Raw genomic sequence first — 20,492 nt, forward strand, 5'->3', positions numbered from 1 at the left:
TGAAGGGTTTGGAGGAAACTCGGCTCCGCCCCCTCTCGCGTCATCTGCAGCGCCGGCGCATGTATACGTCATCTCCCCGCGCCAGAGTCTAGTGCGGAGTACCTGGGGCCGCGTGGGGAGAGCGGTGGAACCCGGCTGAGCGATGGCGCTTTTTCGGATTGCCAGGTAAGCAGGGCTCACTCCGAGCCGAGCCTCGGGCGCTGCGGATTTGGAGGTCCGGCTGCTGGCAGGAACGTCTGGGAACACTTTCCTGTTACTGGCCCCGGCAAAGTTTACCACAACCCTCTCCCCACGTTGGGGGGAAGAGGCGGAGCTAGGAAGAAGGGACAGTGGCTGGGGAGAGGGAGAGGAGAACTGGGGTGTGGAAGGGGCGGGGCTGAGGGCGGGGGCGGAGCCACGGAGCGGGCTGATAGGGGGATGGAGAAGGGGCGGGGCCAGAGAGGGACCTAGAAGGGGCAAAGAAGAAGGGAGTCAGGGACCGGGCAATAGGGGCAGGGATGGAGAAGGGGCGGGGCCAGGGAGGAGGGAGCGGGACTGGTGAAAGGGGGCGGAGTTGTGGAGAAGAGGCAGGACCAGGGAGAAAAGGAGGAGGGGCAGGGACGGAGGGGGCGGGGCCATAGAGGAAGCTAGTTAGGGTTCTGGAGAAGTGTGTAGGTGCAGGATTGGGAAGTAGGATGGTCTCTCCTCTCCCCGCTCACCACCCACCCTTAGGGAAGCTAGATTCAGTTCCATCCCACCTGTCTTCAGTTCCTGCTTCTTGCCCCACCTGGAGTTCATCCCGTTGAGCAGATAAATAGAGAGCTTTGAATGTCACATGTAGTTTGCTCAGTCATCAGCAGAGAACCATTGAAGGTGTGATCAGAGCTGAGCTTAACTTGCCAGGAACGGGGAGGATACGTTTCTGAGCTCTTGCTGTCAGTATGTCTCGGTCTTGATCTGGTCTCTACAACGTGCTAGGTCTGTGGCCAAGCCACTTGCCTTTTCTGAGAGAGACTCAGTTTCTCCTGCTGTGAAATGGGAATCATAAGATCACTTCCGTCAGAGGGGTGAAGGTCATACGAGGCGATGCATGGGAAGCACTTAACAGACCTTCAGTAAGAATCTTCTCTTCTGCTCTAAAATGGGCTTAAGAGGGCTCACTTCACAAAGTTGAGAAGGTCAAGTGAAATGATGCATGTCAACTTAAAACGTGCAAACTTAAATCATGGAAACTTTAAAGCAACTTGTGAACATCAATTCTTTTTATTATAATAAAAGGAAGTAGGGGATAGTGGAGAGAACACCGATCAGCAGGAAGACCTGACTTCCTCTCTCATAGTTGACACTAGCAGTGTGAGCCTAGCCAAGTCATTTACTTTCTTCAAGTCGAAGTTTCCTAATCTGTAAACCATGGGGAGGTAGACTAATGACTTTTAAGGTTCTCTTCTATCTCTAAATGTATGTCTACTATATGTCTATATGTCTAGTCAGAGTCAGGCTAGATTCAGTCCTCACTTACCTTGGTTATGGGATCCTAGGTAAGGATCCTCCTCTCTTTCTCCTCTCCCACCCTCCAACCTCCCAAAAAGGGTGGTCTGAAGCACAGAGAATAGACTTGGAGTCAGGAGGACCCTGCTTTCTTACACTTAGCTATGTTACAATAGATAAGTCAGCTCTTTCAGAAAACCCAGTTTATCATCTAGAAAAACTGACCTTTAATGATATCTGTACATGTGAGCTCAGATATGTTAAATGATGCTCTCAAGCATCAGTCATAATAAGAAAAGGATAGGGTTGGGTAAAACCACTGGATTTGCAGTTAGAAGACCCAGATTCAAATCCCATCTCAACTATATGTGTTAAAAATGAGAGCCATGGGGCAGCTAGTTGGTGTAGTGGAGTCTTCTTAACACTTTCTGGTTGTGTGATCCTGGGCAAGTCACTTAACCCCAATTGCCTAGCAAAAAGAAAAAAAAAAAGAGTTATAATAATAAGTAACATTTATATAGTGTCCACTGTGTGCCAGACACTATGCTAAGCACTTTGTAATATTTTCTCATTCCATCCACACAACAGCCTGGAGGAGGATAGTATTGTTATTATTTTCATTTTACAGTTAAGTCACTTGCTCAGGATCCCACAGCTAATAAGTAGTTGAGGCTAGATTTGATCTCAGGTTTTGCTGACTCAGGACTCAGGACTTTCTCCACTCACTGGGTCACTGTGATTTCCCTTCCCTGGATCTTGGTTTCCTCATGTGTAAAATTGAGGGAGTCAGACTGGATGGTTTTGGTAATGTCCTCATAGCATAGGAGGATTGTGGTTGGACCAATTTGGGGGTTGGGGATCGCTAAGAGGACACGAGCAGGATGCTAGTCTTGGAATAAAGAGAGATGAGAAGATGGAATAGAAAGCACTTGGTGAATAATGGTAATGAGGATCTGTGTGTCCAGTGGGGAGGATGAGATTCCATGAATGGAAGTAGGAGAGTGGGAGGAGGAGGATCTGGTTTTTGAGGGAAGATGGTGCATTGAGTAAAAGACACATTAAGGCTGGCCTGAGGAAGGTAAGAGTGAGAAGGACATGATGGTTGTCCGGAAGCATTTGCAGGAGGGCTTTGCCTTGTGCTGTTTGGCCAGAGCAGAGAACTAGGCAAAGAGTTAGCAAGAGGGACGTTGCCTCTGGACATCAGAATTGTTAGGAAGCTTGGTTCGAAGCAGCCTCCCTCAGCTCTGAGCCAGTGCTCCATCTCCTCCTCCACGGTGCCCTGAAGGCTAGTCTCTGGTGTTTGCGTTTTGTTCCGTAGACATTTGGGAGCTGCTGAAGGCTTTGGAGCAGAAGAGTAGATATGGTCAGACCCGGGCAGTTATGAGATGGCTTTGTTATCTGTAGGAAGGGTGGATTGCAAGGGGAAAAGGGTAGAGGCGAGAAGGTCCAGTGGGGAGACTGTTGTGATCGTCCAGTGCAGACTGTGGGAATAGGAATGAGTGGGAAAGGAGGGAACAGGTGTCCAAGTAAGAATGAGCAGCCTAACATTTGGTTGGAAGTGGGGATCGAGGAAGAGGAATGAGTCCTTGATGTGTCTGAGCTGAACAGTCTTATTGGGTCTGAGAAAAGAGGGGCAGCCTGGAAAATGGCGATGATCAAAGGGTGCCAGGAACATCAACAGGGCTTGGAGTCAGAGCACCGAGACGCCAGACCCAGCTCATGGCCCTCATGGAGCTAAGGAAATAAAACTGCTTCTCTCCCCTCCCCCACAACCCCTGGGGATTCTGGGGGTAAGACCTGGCTCAGTACTAACAATTTCCTTTATCCCAGATATGAGGAACAAGAAAATGTGACTAACACCGAGGAGCAAGCCCAGGTGCTCCTGCAGAGGCTTCAAGTTCAGGCCCGGGAACGGCAACTGAGGAAGCAAAAGCAGCAGGAGGCCAAGGCGAAGGCCAGTCCCACTGGGGACAAGATCCCAGGATCCCCCAAGCCTGCACACCCCAACCCAAGTTCTCCAGTCCCTCCGGAACCTAAAAGAAAAGCCAAAAAGAGGAAGCGGGGGGATGGGAGCCCCCACAGGTTAGAAAAGTCAGCATCAGAGACAGAGGCCGAGTCCAGTCCGAGAGGGACTGGCAGCTCCAGAAAACCCAAGGGAAAGAAGAAAAAGAAAACTGGGAAGAAGGACCCAGAGGCTGCTGCAGGTAAGGGAAGTCCTCCCCCAAGATGGTGCCAGGGAGCTGGGAGCCCAGGGTGAGCAGGCTTCCCAGGACAGGGACAAGGATTGACAGAGTTTTTCTCTCACCTCCCCTCATCTAATTCCCCTTTCTTCAGGCAGTGAAAAGCAGGAAAAGGAAAAGGATCCACCAGAAGCTTCAGAGCCTTCGGGAGAGACCAGTGAATCCCCACATAGTGCCCTCGTTCTGGGAGTGCCCAATAAAAAGACCCTTCCAAAGGTAGGCCAGTGAACCTCCACCAGGTGCCCTTGTTCTGGGAGTGCCCAACAAGAAGCCCCCTCCAGAGATAAGCCAATGATTGACAGCTAGTTCTCACGTCCAGGGTGTGGGTATCCTGCTCCCACAGAACTCTGGCCTTTGCCCAGCGTCTCCTAGTGATGGCCCTGATTTAGTGAGGCGCCTGTGGTATGGGCAGCTGGAGCGGGCCTTTTGGCTCTGTCCCTGGTCTTAGCCCTATTCCCACACCCTTCTTTACTGACCTGTCACTCTTTTCACAGGTCCAGCCTTTCTTACCCAAATGGCTCGCTGAGCCCAGCCGGGTCCAAAAAAGTGTCAAAAACGACCTCGTCCCAATCCAGGATATCCCAGGAATCCATCCTTGCCTACAAAAGAAACTAAAGACCAACGGCATCTTATCCTATTTTCCAGGTAGCCCCAATGCTCGGATCTGCCCCTTCAGCAGCAAGGCCCCTCCAGGCTGTAAAATACTGTCCCTCGCACCCAACCCTTCTTCTCTGAGGCCTCAGGTTCTCTCTTATGGGAAAGCTGCTTTCCCTCCCTGAAAACCCAGTGACCATGTGCCCTCACAGCCTTGGGCAGGCCAGCGGCTCGATGGCCTTGGCTGCAGGGTGGTGTGAGCCCCTGGCTGGGTGGCCTGACCCAGCTGGGTGAGCCTCGGCTGAGGAGCTAAGCTTCTCTGACCCCAGAGGTGTCCCTTCATCTCCTGTGGCAGCCTGGCCGCGGGCCTTCCTCTCCATCAGGCCAGCCACATCAGGGTCTTGTAGCTCCTTTGCCATTTGCTTGAACAGATGCTCCCTGGCCTTAGGCCTGTGTTCAGGCTTGTTTGTTCTGCCTCTGGTGGGTGTGTCCTTAGAGGGCTCCCTGTGTGTCCCCTCCAGCATTCAAAAGGACAGTGACCTCATTGCAGAGCCTCACCAGGACACACGTTGGGTACCTGCCTGGTGGGGTGATTGTGAGAGTCCTCGAGAGGAGCCATTCAAAGCACTTTGCAGGTCTCGCTTGTGGTGGTCCTTATCATGCCCTATTGAGCCTCCATCTTGTTCTCCACCTGTCTAGTGCAGGCCGCGGTGATTCCCGCCCTCCTGGAGAGTGCGTCCCATGGATTCCTGGTGGGGAAGGGTGGCTACCAGCCCAGTGACATCTGTGTATCTGCCCCAACAGGCAGTGGGAAAACACTGTCCTTTGTCATCCCTGTGATCCAGGTAAATGATCAGGAAGGGAAGGGGCCTGGGAGACTCCACCAAAGGCTTGCTGAGCTCTTCCTGGTCACAAGCCCCAGTGCTTATGGGGAAGAGGGCAGCCTGTCTGAGGGACCTTGGCTGAAGAGGCCTCCTGATGCGGGGCCGCACTGTGTTTGTCCACAGGTCCTGTTGGAGCGTGTAGTGTGTCACATACGGGCCCTGGTGGTGCTGCCGACAAAGGAGCTGGCCCAGCAGGTTCGTGGGCCTTTTGTTTTCTCTGGTTTGCTGTGCTGCTTTGGGACAGAAGCTGTTGCCCCAGAAGCCCTTACTCCCATCCAGGGCTTCCCAACTCCCTTAGGGCTCTGGTTCCGTTTCAGGGAATCCATGGAGTTGGACAGGGAAAAGTTAAATTTTTATTTCAATATAGTGTGCCTATTGTAATCCTGTCTAAAAACATGCTGGGAAGGGGAGGGTTCTCCAGCCTCCTAAAGGCATTCGGGACAGAGGCTGTTCTATCCAGCCTCGATTGGCCACAAATATCGTTCTTGGGGCATCGTGTGGATGGATCCTCGTGCAAGGAACTGAATCTTAATAGCATTTGTCTTAACAGCAGAGGGCTTTCTGCCCGCAGAACTCAGCTGCCCCTCCTGCCCCTGCCCAGTTCTTGTTCACGTATTCATTCTTGGGGACTATAGGTTTTAAACTAGTCAGTCCATCAGCAGTTTTTATTAAGTGCCGGGCACTGAGCTGGGTACGAGGCACGCGCATAGGAAAGCTTGCTGGCCCCACCCTCAAGGATCTTGCACTCCATGGATACGATTCTGTGGGCTTGCCAGTGCCCAACTCTGCTCTCTCCCTCCAGGTGAGCAAAGTATTCAATGTTTATGCCGATGGCACGGGTCTGCGCGTTGCCCAGATCACGGGGCAGAAATCTCTGGCAAAGGAGCAGGAGATCCTCGTCCAGAAGACGTAGGTTTCGTTGCGTTTGTGCTGATTTGCTTAGGCCGGGGCAGCCTCCACCCCGGCTGGCGAAGGCCGGGCCCATTTAGCATTCCGCTCTGAAAAGAATGAGTTCCTGGCACCCAGCTCCCTGCCTCTAATCCCCAGAACAGCATTCAGCCCCTTCCCATGAATGGGGAGTTTGCTTCTTGCACGGCCTCTCACACAAGAGAGCCCTCACTGAAGCCCCTCCAGGACCCTGCTACAAATGGCAGGCCCTTCTGGGATCCTTTTAAAGTCATCTCCCCCTAAACACTGTCGTGAGGCTTAGGATTAAGAGTGGGCCCCAGCTTGGGCCTCTTAGGAAGGGGCTTAGGCTTGTGGGAGAAGCTCCAGTGAAAAGGGGGGCAGGCGAGGGAAGCTCCTCCCATCCTGAACCAGGATCGGTCATCAGCTACAGTGTTGTGTGGTGTTGCAGGGACTCTGGGTACCACAGCCTGGCAGACATCGTCGTGGCCACCCCCGGCCGGCTGGTGGATCACATCGATCAGACGCCAGGATTCAGCCTCAGGCAGTTGCGCTTTCTGGTGAGTCGGCCTGAGTTGGGATCTGCGGGGCCACGCAGGTCTAGTCTGGGGCAATGCCTGGGCTCGTGTCTGCCTGCCCAGGCTGGGCGGAAGGCCCAGAGTGGCTGGGGGGCCTCGGTGCTTGTGAGCAGGAGCGTTCCTGGGAGCAGGGCCCCGTCCAGTGGGATCTTCCTCAGGGTTCCCCTGAACGCGGCTACCTGCCACTCTACAGATCATCGATGAAGCCGACCGAATGATTGACAGCATGCACCAGTCCTGGCTGCCACGGGTGGTGAAAGCAGTTTTCCATGGTGACGATGCCCCTGGCTCCAGCCCACTCTTCCGGAGGGTGGAACCCCGAGCTATAACTGCTGCCAGGTACTGGGATGGACACTCTCCACCCATCCCACCACCCACCTCCTGAGGAGAATGGGACCGTGGTTGGCCATTTCTGTTACGTGAGGGTTGTCACCTGTCCCCTTTGAGGAAGGAGCCAGACCTGGGAAGCAGAGGAGGACGGGAGGGAGGGCACATGTCCATGATGGAAAATTTCCCTTTTTAATGGCCCATTAGAAGAATGAGGGTCGGGGGAGTTGCCAGCTCCAGAGCCAACAGGCAATGGGGTAGCTGATAAGGTCCATCTGGGACCCACAGACACTGCCCTGTCTTTCAGCACGAGCCAGCCTCAGATGCCGCTCCAGAAGCTGCTGTTCTCAGCTACGCTGACGCGGAACCCTGAAAAGCTGCAGGAGTTGGGCCTCTACCAGCCCCGGCTCTTCTCCACTGGCCTGGAGAGCCAAGAATCCACGGTTCAACCAGGGATAGAGCAGGATGTGGAGGGGAAGTACGCCTTCCCTGCAGGGCTCTCGGTGAGAACGGGGCCTCCTAGAGCCCATAGGACCACCCCTGGTTGGGGGGGAGTGGCCCCCTGGGGGAGGGAGAGGAGGAGGGTGGCCCCCTAGCAGGACCCAAGGCAAAAAGGGAGGGAATCTGAGCGGCTTCCAGCCTCTCAGCTTAGAAGAGTGGGCACATTACTAGAGGGATCTCATGGCCTCTGCCCTGTCTCCCACAGCATTTCTATGTGCCCTGCAGCCTCAACTCCAAGCCACTGGTCATCCTGCACTTGATGCGGAATTTGAAGTTCTCCCGGGTTCTGTGCTTCACCAACTCCCGGGAGCACTCACACAGGTGAGGGACAGGTGACAGGGAAGAGGGGGCAAGAGGTGCCGGTGGGTGCATCCCCCTCTGAGCTCTGCCTGCCCCTCTCTCCAGGCTGTTCCTGCTGGTCAAGGCCTTTGGAGGGATCCCTGTGGCCGAGTTCTCCTCCAGGTTTGGGCCTGGCCAGAGGAAGATGATCCTGAAGCAGTTTGAGCAGGGCAAGATTCAGCTGTGAGTGTTGTGAAGGGAGGGAGGTTGCTAGGTCAAGGGCAGAGAGCACCGCAGGGCTGGCCAGGACAGGACCCAGCTGCTGCCCGGGCCTGCTCGCGCCCTGTTTGTCCTTAGCCTGTGTGTATGTGTGTCACACTGTCTCACACACACACACACACACACACACACAGCAGTCCAACCCAGCATGGGACCAGTGAACTAGGCCTCGGGGGGTGGGGGGGTACACTTAATGTCAAGGCCTGGAGGAGTGGGCCTGGGGAGCGGGGCTCACAGCCCAGCGTTCCCTCTCTTGACCTCCCCACAGCCTGATCAGCACAGACGCCACTGCTCGAGGCATTGACGTGAAAGGAGTGAAACTGGTCATCAACTACGATGCCCCGCAGTACATCAGGACCTACGTGCACCGGTGAGGGGGGCTGTGGGCCACAGGGGCCGTGGTGATGCCGCCCCTCTTCCTTGAGACCCCGGGATTTTGGAGGCTCTGGTTGTGTCTGTCACTAACCTAGCCCCTGAACTGGAATGACGGGCACCTGCCCCCATGTTGTGTCTGCTTTCAGGGTGGGCCGAACAGCCAGAGCTGGGCATACGGGGCTGGCATTCACTCTGCTCCTGAAAGTACAGGTAGGTCCCTTGAAAATACATATACTGTCCCCATCCCTCCCACTTTCCCCGTACGTGTGCCCACCTCTGTCTGTCAATGGAAAGAATCTGTTCCTAGTAACTAGAGACCATTGTCTGGTTACCCAGGAGGAAGGGCTTAAGGGAAGGTGAGTCAGGTTCCCTCATGACTGGAACCGCTCTCTTTTCCAGGAGCAGAAATTCCTTCAGATGTTGAGAGAAGCGAGAGCCCCAGAGCTGGGGAAGCATCTAGTTCGGAATGAGCACCTGAAGTCCCTTGTGCCTCAGTATGAGGAAGCGCTGGCTGAGCTCCAGAAAACCATCCGGGTAAGGGCTCAGGGGGCATGATGGGCCAAGCTGCCAGCTCCGCCACAGTCATGGGGCTGGCCAGTGGGACCGTGGGAATCTGGCAAAGACTGAGTACACAAAGCCAGGCCAGCAATTTAGGCACGCTTACCTCTTGGGAGTTTAATAACCACCCAGCTGCCCAGACCCAAGAGTCTTAGCTACCAATATGTCCAAGGTCTGGGGTCCCGGGAGCTCACCAGAAAAGGGAGTAGAGACCTGTGGGTGATAGATGCCTGAGGAGAGCCCCAGAGACCCATCCATCCAGCACTGCCCAGAAGGGTGAGCTGGTCTTACCCACCCAGAAGCGGTCAAAGCAGGAAAGATAGTTTCCCAGGGAGAACTGCCATCAAAGAAGGCAAGAGTGGTCAATGCTGCTGGCTTAGGCTTCTCGACAGGAAGGTACCACAGCAGTCTGGGCCCCCCCAGTCGCAAGCATGCTGCTCTGTGGAGACTGGATGCTCCCTTCTTTATCTCATCCTAACTTTTGTCTTCACAGAATGAATGGAAGCAGAAGAATGCCTGAGTCTGGCAGGAGATAGACGGTGTGTGCTGGGCGAAGCCCAAGGACGCATTGTGGGAACAGGGTCAAGAGCTGCTGATCCACTGGCTTCGGGGACTGGCGTGTGCCTGCTGCCAGATAGGTGTGATCTGGGGACTTGATCACTGTCTGGAACTTGACCAGTAATGGCTGGACCAGCAATCATCGCAGGAATGGGGATAGAAGACTTTAATTTTTTAAAGAAAACAGAGGCTTTATACTTATTTTGATAGAAACAAGTATTGTTCTCTAGTGAGGTAAGAAAATGGGGTACATCCAGGCTGGTTCTGGATGAATATAGAGGAGGGGACTTTCTCCTGGCCAAGCACTAGTATATAGCTTGCACCCCTAAACTTCAGATTGATCCCAGAGCTGCTGGGGGGCCAGGGATCAGAGAAGGGTCGGGACCTTCACAGAGACGAAATCAAGGACTTGAGAAATGGAAACCACATGCACCCTATTGGAGATGAAGAGAAATGTTTAAGACCAACAAGCTGGATTCAAGTCAGCTGTCAACTCATGTCAGTGAGTGCCTACCGTGTACAAGGAGCTTTGGGATGAGGGGGAGGCAAACGTCGCTCCATGTGCACGAACCCCTTGGTGCCTCTAGACTCTTTATTCATTACAAGTTTCTAAAATTACAGATTTTACTGTGCGTACCTTATTAAATTAGAAAGAATGCCACCAGCTATAAAAACGTACACTTTATTACACTCTGTTTGGTAGGATACATCACAATTCCATACAATCCTACATAGCGAGTACAAGCGCCCACATTCGTCAGTAATTTAGACTTGGCCCTGCCTTCCTGGTACCAGTTGATTCCTGGGAAAGAGAATATTTTTTAAAAATTAAGAAAGGTGTTTCCATCTTTGCTGATCGATGAACGGTCCACAGAACCAGCTGCCTGTGGCAGACTGTGATGCTGATCTGTGCAGGACACAGCCGTCTGTTCCAAAGCAAAGACAGGATACCTTGGCATGATTCTAAAATGGGCACCATTTTATTTAGGCATCATGCATGCCAGGGATGCAAAATGTTTCTTTTGTGGCCAAATTTAACCAACTCAAATGGTACCTTGAACCTGTCTATTTCACTGCCCATCTAAAAGATAAATGGATGGCAAAGAATAGTTTCACACTCAGGGAAACATGGGAACTGAGTGACCTAGAGAAGGGAAACAGACCGGAAAAAGACCTAACAATTGTAATCTATACCGGAACCACTGGACATGTTCTTCCTTGAAACTGAGCTCTATCTCTTGCTTTGCCATCTTAGCTCATATCAGTAATATTGTCATATCCTTAAAGTTGTTTTGTAAAGCAAAAATGCTTTTATTTTTAATTAAGCTACCACCGAAACAACAAATAATCCCACACTAAAGGGAAAAATGCTTTTTAAAAACCCACTTTATCAAATGCAATGGAAAAAATCCTCCTCATCACCATCACATGAAAAGAAAAGGGCAGGACCAATTTAAGAGGAGCTCTTTGACCCTCTTACGTAAGCAGCCTTTATTTTAAAAGGTTCATATGTGGATAAGTCTTAGGATCATACAATATATTTTATCATTTTTTTAAAAATGAGGCAGGCTCCTTTAGGTTAGTAATAGACTGTGACCTCATCCTCCAAACATCTACCTGAATATACATTCATAACTCTTATTCACTTTAGTAAAATAATCATATAAAAGTGTATTTTTTGCACAGCTCAGAATTAATCTTGAGTTTTGTTTACTTTCCTCTCTTCCCCAGCTGAAGGCTGAATAGATTTTATACTGAACACAGAAACATCACAAAAGCAAATGAAACTTAAATTAAACCCCAGCAGTTAAAAACTCTCCCAAACTGGAAGTATCAAACTAGACAAATAGGAAATTTTCCAAGATACAAAGTGAATACTCCTTTTACAAAAAGGTTACAGTTTTACTATACATAGAACTAGGATCAACACACTCATTACATTCCAAGAATAACCATTATCACAAAATGAATGAAAGCAAACACATACACACACGCACACATACAGCTTCAGGAAAGGTACACAAAACTACTAACAGCTCAAAAGAATTACAAGAACAGAAAATGAATTTTCATTAAAATTTTAACTATACATCCAGATTCAATTCAACAAACATTTATTAGGCACCTACTAATGTGCAAAGCAGTGCTAGGCGCAGATGGTCACACTGACGGACTACAGATTTAAGAGATCACATTACACCCAGACTTGTTCTAGGAGGGAATGCCTATGTAAGAGGAGGGTGACCAGTTTGACCCAGAAGCTTGCAGCTCAGCCCAGGCCATCCCACGTGTGAACAAACAGACGAAATGGCCTATGATATTAGGTTGTCATACTAGACCATCCACTTCTAAGAGGGCAGAGAATGTTTCTAACAATCTCTGTGGAACTCTTAAAATGAAAATTCTTTATGTAGTTTAAATCAATGCTTAGAAATGATGGTCTAATAAGAGCAAGAATGTAATCTTTTTTAAACAACCAAAAAAAAAAAGATTTTGACAATTTCCTCCCCAAACCTTTTTTGAGTTTTGTGTACAGTTAAAGATTAAAATGTAACTTTAAAGGTGCTTCATGACATCAGATGACTGCCTGTTCCCTGGCCTTTCCAAATTCTCTCTAACTGGCCATATTCAGGCACCCCTTTAGTTGGATTTGGACAGTGCCTTTAATCTGACCGCAGACATCCGCATCTGCCCTTTGGATTGCTGACTTTGCCCTTCTGAAGCTGGAGGGACCTGTCCAGGATTGGGTCCCCCAGGGACCTGCAGCTGTGGCGTGGCAGGGGTCACGACTTGTTGCTGTACAAGTTTCTGTTGAACTGCCTGAGGAGCCATTGATGTTGCAGGGAGCACTTGTACTTGGTGTGGACCAACTGTGGTCTGGGACATAGTTTGTTGCTGAGGTTGAACCTAAAGATTGGAGAGGACAGGACAAGTAGATGGTTGCACATTAAAAGTCTTAGGCTCAGAGTTCACTTGCTTCCTCTGGAGAGAGAAACTCTCCAGCTTAGTCACTGCTATCCCTCTCACTGAGGTCAAATCCCATTGATTAGCCCATATAATTAGTACTGTTTATCAGTATCAAGAGGATAAGAACACCAAGAAACAGCATTGAACACTGGCTGCCATGGTCCACTCCCCACAGAAACTCCCAAATGATTAGATCCTGTAGCTTAGTTCAATGTTTTAACATTCCCAAGAGAAATTAAAACTGGGGCTGTCATGACCCCTTGATATACAATTGATTAGATCTGATTCACTTGTCAAGACTACTAAAAAGCCAGACTGACCAGGGCTCAATCTAGTATTCTTAGCCATTTAAGGTAGAGTCTACTCTGAAAATAGCATCTTAAAAAGAAATCTGGGCAGGTGACTTGAAAATTTTAGCACTTGTGCCTTCAGACTTATTATTCTTTAATAAATGGCAGCAAAACAGCATTGGATTATTAACATTTATTGAACATCAATACTATGCTAGGTGCTGTATAATAAAAACCATGATTCCTGTCCCAAGGACTTCCAATCTACAATAGAAAGATGAAAGAGACAGAAGACATAACAAATGGAGTTCAGTAGGAAAACAAATAACGAGGAAAGTGTCCAGTGGTTCAGTATGCCCATCACTGACTATCTTTCAAGGATTGGTGGTCTAGGAAAGCCTTCCCCAAAAAAGTTTTGAGAACAGGTTTGAATAAGGAAGAGAGGAGTTTGCCAGATAGGAAGGGGGAGAATATCCCCAGAGTAGGAAGCAACGAGGAGGAAACAGACCCAAGAATGGAGGGATGGAGCCAATATTCCACTGGAGAGGCAAGAGATGGGAAGTGGGAAGGCTAGGAAAGAAACTGGGGAACAGAGTGACCAGAGACAAGGAGAACATGGATTGAGTTAAACATTGTGGACAAAAACAATGGTCAACTATCTTTAGGAGTTTCTGAAACTCACCTGCTGGGAAACAGAAACCATCTGTTGAAGATTGGCCACAGCTGTTTGTTGTTGAACAACTTGAGGAACCTTTGCAACCTTGAAGAAATATGAGAGCAGGTTAATGCAGTAAGAGAACAAGAATCTTTTAAGAGTCCGAATCTTAAAGACCATCAGAAGTCAATGAGGTCATCGTCTGCCTAAGGAAACATCCCTAACTTAAAAGACTTATGGGGGCAGAAGGCTTCCTTTCAGCCCATTCCCTTCTGCCACTGTCTCTGCACATGACTTTCCCACTTCCACTCCTCAAAGAACAGGAGGAGACTTTAATTCCCTGTGGCTAAAACAGCAAGAGTGAAGAGGAGCTGAACAAGGCCCTTCCAAGTGGCATATTTTGCCCTTCACTGGCACATCGACCTGACTTTCCTTTAGAGGCGCTACTTTTGAGACCACAGGAGTGCAGTACCTTTACCGGGGCTGGCACTTGCTGGGCTCCTGTGGGCTTTGGGACCTGGGGCAGGGGTGTCTTCAGGAACTGGGTTTTAATGCTGGGTTGAGCATAAGCCACTTTCTGCTGCTGGGCCTGGACAGTAACATGCTGTGCACTGATCTAGAGAACAGAACAGCTACCTTCAGAAGAAATTCCCAGAAATATATAATATAGCAGAGTATAAGTATAGATTAGGGAATCTACTCAAAATAATGTCAAATCTGTATTCCTAGTTAAAGGCTTCATTAGGAAAGAAAAGGTAAAAGTCGAAAAATATGATAGACATCAATGAGAGTTATTTAAATTGCCTTTGCAAAGTGTAGTGTCAATATTCAAAAAACAGAAGGTGAAAAGGGAAGGAGATGAGAGAAAGAAGAGGGAGGGAGAGAAAAGGAGGGTAAAGAGGGAGGGGGAAAGAACAGAGTAGGGGAGGGAGAGAAAGAGGGAGGAGAGGATCAAAGAAGAGAGAGAGAGAGAGAGAGAGAGATAAAGTTCACAGCCTCTATAATAGGTCAGGACAAATGCATACCCTGTCCATTAAGGGACTCAAAGAATTACTCTACCTTCTGACTCTGAGGCTGAATGGTTTTCTGTTGCTGGTGGTTTTTGAGTTTCAGAAGCTGTTGGACATGCAGCGGCTGAGCAACTACTGTAGGACCTATGCAAGAAAAGCAACAATGGCACTTAGCATATAAGGATGCCAGTCAGTATTACAAGGGGTACTCTTTTTCTCTAGCATTTTGCTCATCTGTTCAGAAAATGGAAGTTGAAATCAACTACTTAAACAGGAAAGCAAACAGGCCTTCCTCTCTTCCCCCCTTCCCTACTCCAGTCCTGGCCTTTCCATCGGTTAGACCCAAACTCTCCTTTCACAGGAAAATGCTCGAGTTCTGTCTCCTATTCTTAAAACAACAAAGGTTCAGCAGGCCAAGGACTATAGTTAAGAACAGGTAAAGAAAGAACCTGCAATGATGAAAAAACAAATTCCATGCTGAAGCCTGACACACATCATGACACACATCCAGTTATGTACCTGTGGCTTTCTGGGGCTGGCTAAGAGCCCCCCCAATTGCTGTCCTGTTCCCTGGGAGGGCTGTGACTGCCGGCGAGGACTTCACGGGGGATTTGGCGGCAGCTGCGGGGGCAGTCTGTCCTGGAGCTGGAAGCTGGGAAGTAGCCACCCGGGTCTAGATGGGAAGAAGCAGGCCATGTTAGCTTCCCAAGGTTTTGAATCTGTTACAAGCTTTTAAAGAGTGGAATCAATCAACAAGTATTTATGAAGTTCCTACAAAGTGCCAGGCCCTGGATTACCTTCTGGGGACCCCACCCCTTGTCCCCAGTACACATTCTGTTGAGAGAGACAAGTACACATAAAACCATGTCGCGCACACGTCAAGTTAAACAAGTACAAAGTCAGGCAAGGTGACTGGCTACCAAGCAGGCTGGGAGGGAGGGCCCCATGGACAGGGGATGCAGGAAAAGCTTGGTCTGTGGTGTGGCACCGCCTGAGGCAGAGGCCAGGGATCTGTGCCAGAGGCTGAGGGACAAGGCCGGTTTGCCCAATCTACATTTCCAGCCAAGCTGCTCCGAGCCCTAGAAAACTCACCAGACGAGCAACTTGCAGATTGGCCACAGTGGTGCCGGCCAGCACGCTTCCGGACCTGGGGGCCTGGGCCCCGGAGAGCTGGGGGGGCGGGGCCGACGGTGGCAGCAGAGGGGGCAGCGGCACTGGAGCTGTCTGTGGTCCTGCCACAGCGGGCGGCTGAGGCATGGGCTGGGCCGCCAGCTTGTGCTTGGGCAGCTTGAGCGGGTGCTCCTGTGCAGAGAGAACACTTCTCTCAGCCTGTAGTCCTGAGAGGTGCCCGGGCCTGTGCAGCTCCGGGGGTTCTCTCTCATGCTGTTGCTTAGGGAGATTCTGAACTCTGAGAGTTCAATAAATTGATCTTTGCACCCACAATTCCATTATATACATAGATACATACACATATGGTATATGTATATATTTGTGTACATATATGTATATATAAATACATATAAATACACCATAGAGAATATATATATATATATATATATATATATATATATATATATATGTTCATGATATGGAATGGCTGCCTATGTCTTTAATCAGCAATAGTCAAAACAGGAAATTAACATTTTAACTTATTATGAAGTTTCAAATCTGTTCATTCCCTACTGAAATGAAATTTATAATATTTGGGGAAATGTATCTTATTTGGCAAATTTATGGTTTAAGACATCAATAGCTTAATGTATAGAACCTCTTAATTAACTGGAAGCCCAGCCACACTTAAAGGGTCAGCAGTTTTATGCAAACTTATTTATCAGTAATCATTTTTGTTTTTGTCAGTATAAGTGACATTCATTTAAATTTTAACCAATACCTTTATGTCACCATCAAATAATTCTTTATTGGTAAACATGAAAATTTCCCCAAGGCCCTATTATGGGCCAGGACTCTGAACTTGAAACAAAGGATTCTTACAGGGTACTAAGTATAATGCTAAATTAGGTAACTATTGTCTCTATCAATTCCACTGACTTAGCACCTTGTTTTAAGTTCTGGCCCATAACAAGACCTCTTGGGTATCTTCCACTATGATATTGATTCTGATAGTTCAGTGTAGTGTGGAGGTTTCCCAAGGATATGGTCATAAATGTTTAGCAACTGGCTCTTTAGGGGTAGAAATGGGGAGATATATTCACAGCATACTTCTAAAGCAAATCTGCATTATTAACATTTTACTATTACACTCTTAACAATCAACAAAACAATAAATCAAATCCTGATTTGTAGCATATGCTGATTTCCAAAGTGTAAATGATCACACTAAAAACTTAACAATCGTAGATAAGGTCCCCTTGCCAGCTGAGAGCATGCTCTATTTGTCCTACCAATCTGGAAAAGCTTTGGATATGGACCCAGTGACAAATCATATGTACATCATCCAAGGATCAGCCTTACAAAGTTGGGAGAAGCTCATCACCAGGTTGGCTATAGAGAGTGATGTATTTCTGCCATCCCAAAACACACACACACACAAAACTTCTACCAACTCATTATGAGGCTGAAATTAGTATTATGCATTAGTGAAGGAAGCACCCTCAGTGATGAAATTATGCGCTCATGAAATACAAAATAACTAGAAGATGAAGGTCATTTGGAAAGTTAAACAAAGCAAACAAAAAGTTGATGGGCTTTTGATGACAACATTCAGTTCTTTAATAATCTGTTAGCAAGTGATTAGTTTAAAAAAAATCATACTATTTTAAGGATGCTTCCCTAAGTTTGTTCCTCTTTCTGACTTCATTAAGATAAATAAATAAGTTTAGGTACTGTGTACAAAAATAAATATTAATAACAAATATCTGTATGATACTTTATAACTTGCCAAGTCTTTTGAGAAACATTATGCAGATACAGAAATAAAAAAAAAACTGCTTGTTACTTATGTAACAAGGGGATTCCTGAGATCCCCACGAGGGCCTAACATCAAGTGAATGTCCTCCTCCTCCTCCGCCAAGGACCACACATCACCAGATCCCAAAAGTGCCAGCAAGGTAGAGGGCTCGCCCATCTAATCTCCCTTCCAATGCCTCTTTCTCTTTTCTTTCTCCCATCGCGATGCTAATCCCCACAAAACCACCACTTCACTTTGACTTTTGGCCCACTTCCCTTTCCCAGCATTTATAGATTGGGTCCCTCCGCTTCACTCTCATTCCCACAGAAAGGATATGAACACCACTGACCACACTTGGAGTGCTGTGTCACCAATTACAACCCTTCTAATAAGAAGGACCAACACCCAACCTTACTGTCTGCTCTACTACTGCCATATTTCAGCCCTCTGGGTTTTATCATCCCCTGCTGCTGTGTATCTGAACAACTCCTGTATCTTGCTATCCCACTTTCTATTAATCCCCATCAGCCCCTGCATGTGCCCTGAATTGAACCCCTGCATATGCACTGTCTCCCCCAAAAAGAATGCTAGCTTCTTGAAAGCAGGAAGGACTGTCTAACTTCCTTTTCTATCCCCATCCCTCAGCATAATGCTTGGAACAAAGGAAGTGTTCAATAAAGGTTTTTCATTCATTCATTCATTTTGTTTGATATTTTGTCTTTGCATTCTGTCTCCCTTCCCTCTCCACCCCAGGAGTCCAGGGGTGCATTTTATCTCCTAAACTCTCTTGCAGTAGATATATATTCCTCTCTTTTCCTCTCCACCATTACTCTAGTACAAGCCCTCATTAATACCCAAATATGCCAAAGCCATTCTACTGACATAAAGACTTACTAAACTAGGATAACGTTCCTATATTGAACCTAGAAGCCATAACAGCCTATGACAGTTCTGGAATAGTGGGATCCACACCTGAGTTGTTTGCTGCTGCTGCTGCTGTTGCTGCTGCTGCTGCCTGAGAAGTTGAAAGTGGGCAGGAGTGATAGTTTTGCTGGAAAGCTGAACTCCTGTGGCTGTCCCTACAAAGAAAAGAGAAGTACTTAAATCCAGGGGAAAAAAGAAAAAAGAAATCCTTAAAATTTGAGGGATAATTAAGTTAGTGAATCTATAAATAAAACTTCAACTTATGATACACCTCTAGAAAGAATGATTCAACTTTGGAAAAAATGAGATTTTGAGAAGACAGTCATGTACTAAAAAAAATAAAAATAAAAATAGTTTCCAGATAAATTGCTTCCCATACAGCAATGAAACCCATTTCATTGCCCTTCCACTTTTTAATTTAGTACCCGACTTCTATATTCTGTGGTAGAAAGTAAATGATCTGCACAACTAATAAGTAATTGTGGTCATTGTGCATGTTAAAAATTAATGCTGTACATCCATATAGCATTTTCTATTTTCCAAAGCCATTTTAGATCTACTCTACAAATACAAAAGTAAAAAATCCAGTTGGTTACCTTGTGTTACCTGAGTCACTAATGACCTTGTCTGAGCCTGTACAGGGGTCAGGTTAGTCATGCCCACCGTGGATGCTGGGATAGGAGTGACTGCTCGCACCCCCTGCGTAGACGCAACAGAGAGGAGCTCAGCAGAAGCAGCAGGTGTGGCAGCAGGCCGAGGCTGGCTATGAACCACTGGAGCAGGAGTGCCACCTCCTGCAGCCTTTTTTTAAAAAGAATGCAAAATGTCAACTTTTCTTCAAAGCAGCGCAAATACAAACTAAACATTCTTTTGAAAAAGTCAGTGCCTCTCAGTCTGTGGTAAATAGTTAATGCTAAAAGAGACACGGGAGCTATCTGCCACTGATGGCTGCTGCCTCAATGGTAAGCAAACCCTGTTTACACCAGACTGAATAGTGATCAAGAAATTCAATAAGAAGCCATAGTAAGTGACTTCCTCCACTCAAAACCACTCAAAAAATTGGTCTGCATGAAACGTGTAACCTGCAAGGCTACTACAAGAGCATAGGGTTGCCCTAAACAAGCCGAAGTCAGAAAGTTAGAAAGCCCCAGGGTGGGGACCTTGGGAATCCCAGGGAGGAAGCAGCAGAAAACAACACAGGGAATAGCATGGTGCTGCTGCCATGGGCCCAGGATTCAGACATCCCTAACATTGTTCCAAGATGTCAAACAGGGTCCTGAAGAGCCAATGCTCTGTCCCTCAAAGAGCCCAACGAATCATTCTCTGGGAAGTGGAGTCAGCACAAGACCGCAGGAATGCAGGGCAAGACCATACAGGAACAGAGCTTGGTTCTAGCACAAATCCTCCATTCAGAAACTAAAGCTAGAGATGAGTCAAAATAAAGCTAGAGAAAATACCTGCCAATTACTGGCAATTAAACTGCAAATCTAGAAATCCAGGAAAAGGAGAGATTAACTTCACAGTAACAAGAAAAGAATTAAAGAAAAATGGACTTTCCACAAGAACTATATAAGTGATTAGGAGAAATATAGCAAGAGATTTTTCAAAAATTAAATGTAAAAGTGTAAGGATAATAGGTAGCTTAAAAGAGAAAGTGGGAAAACAAAGAGGAATCTCTGTAAACGAAAATAAACCAAACAGAAATCAATGACTCTATGAGAGCAAGACAAAATATAAGAAAATATAAAATATCTAATATCAGAAACATGGGCCTGGAAGAGGAAAGATAATTTAAGAATCACTGATTCCCTGGTAGTAATCATCTGGACCCTATATTTCAAGAAATCATAAATTAAAACACTCTAGATCTATCAGAGGGTAGAAGTAGAAATAATCTTATCAGTCTCTATCAGGAACTCCCCAAAGTAAAAATATCAGGAATTTTATAGCCAAAATTCAGCTAAACTCCTAAGTCAAAGAAAAATAATGCAAACATACAATCAGAAGCAGTTCAACTACCATTTACAGTCATGATAACATAAGATCTGACAGCTTCTGTGAAAAAAAAAAGAAATAGATTTGAGAATATATTCCAAAAGACAGAGGATCTAGATTTATACAATCCAAAATAACTTGTGCAACAGATCTAAATGTATTCCTAAAGAGACAGAAAATGGACCTTTAGAGAAAGA

At 47.5% G+C, this 20,492-nt stretch overlaps 2 protein-coding genes across 2 annotated transcripts in view; one reads left to right on the plus strand and one right to left on the minus strand.

Annotated features, from left to right (window-relative positions):
- Window positions 1-81: 81 nt before the first annotated feature.
- Window positions 82-10,207, plus strand: DDX51 (DEAD-box helicase 51). Its single transcript, XM_031948375.1, has 16 exons — window positions 82-165; window positions 3,298-3,671; window positions 3,802-3,923; window positions 4,202-4,352; window positions 5,001-5,146; window positions 5,309-5,380; window positions 5,988-6,094; window positions 6,543-6,651; window positions 6,863-7,008; window positions 7,304-7,499; window positions 7,703-7,818; window positions 7,903-8,019; window positions 8,324-8,425; window positions 8,577-8,640; window positions 8,830-8,964; window positions 9,482-10,207. Exons 1-16 carry the CDS (start codon window positions 143-145, stop codon window positions 9,506-9,508), a joined length of 2,007 nt encoding a protein of 668 aa, XP_031804235.1. The 5' UTR covers window positions 82-142; the 3' UTR covers window positions 9,509-10,207.
- A 7-nt stretch (window positions 10,208-10,214) lies between these two features.
- Window positions 10,215-20,492, minus strand: part of LOC100933629 (E1A-binding protein p400) — a 132,644-nt gene continuing 122,366 nt past the window's right edge. Inside the window, exons 49-56 of the mRNA XM_031948374.1 lie at window positions 18,897-19,101; window positions 18,349-18,455; window positions 15,561-15,770; window positions 14,988-15,141; window positions 14,518-14,612; window positions 13,931-14,074; window positions 13,486-13,563; window positions 10,215-12,453 (exon numbers count right to left, since the gene is read on the minus strand). Of these exons, the coding sequence (XP_031804234.1) occupies window positions 12,187-12,453; window positions 13,486-13,563; window positions 13,931-14,074; window positions 14,518-14,612; window positions 14,988-15,141; window positions 15,561-15,770; window positions 18,349-18,455; window positions 18,897-19,101 (1,260 nt within the window). The 3' untranslated portion in view covers window positions 10,215-12,186. The remainder of the gene's footprint in view (window positions 12,454-13,485; window positions 13,564-13,930; window positions 14,075-14,517; window positions 14,613-14,987; window positions 15,142-15,560; window positions 15,771-18,348; window positions 18,456-18,896; window positions 19,102-20,492) is intronic.

This window comes from Sarcophilus harrisii, chromosome 1 (assembly GCF_902635505.1).
Source record: "Sarcophilus harrisii chromosome 1, mSarHar1.11, whole genome shotgun sequence".
NCBI lineage: Eukaryota > Metazoa > Chordata > Mammalia > Dasyuromorphia > Dasyuridae > Sarcophilus > Sarcophilus harrisii.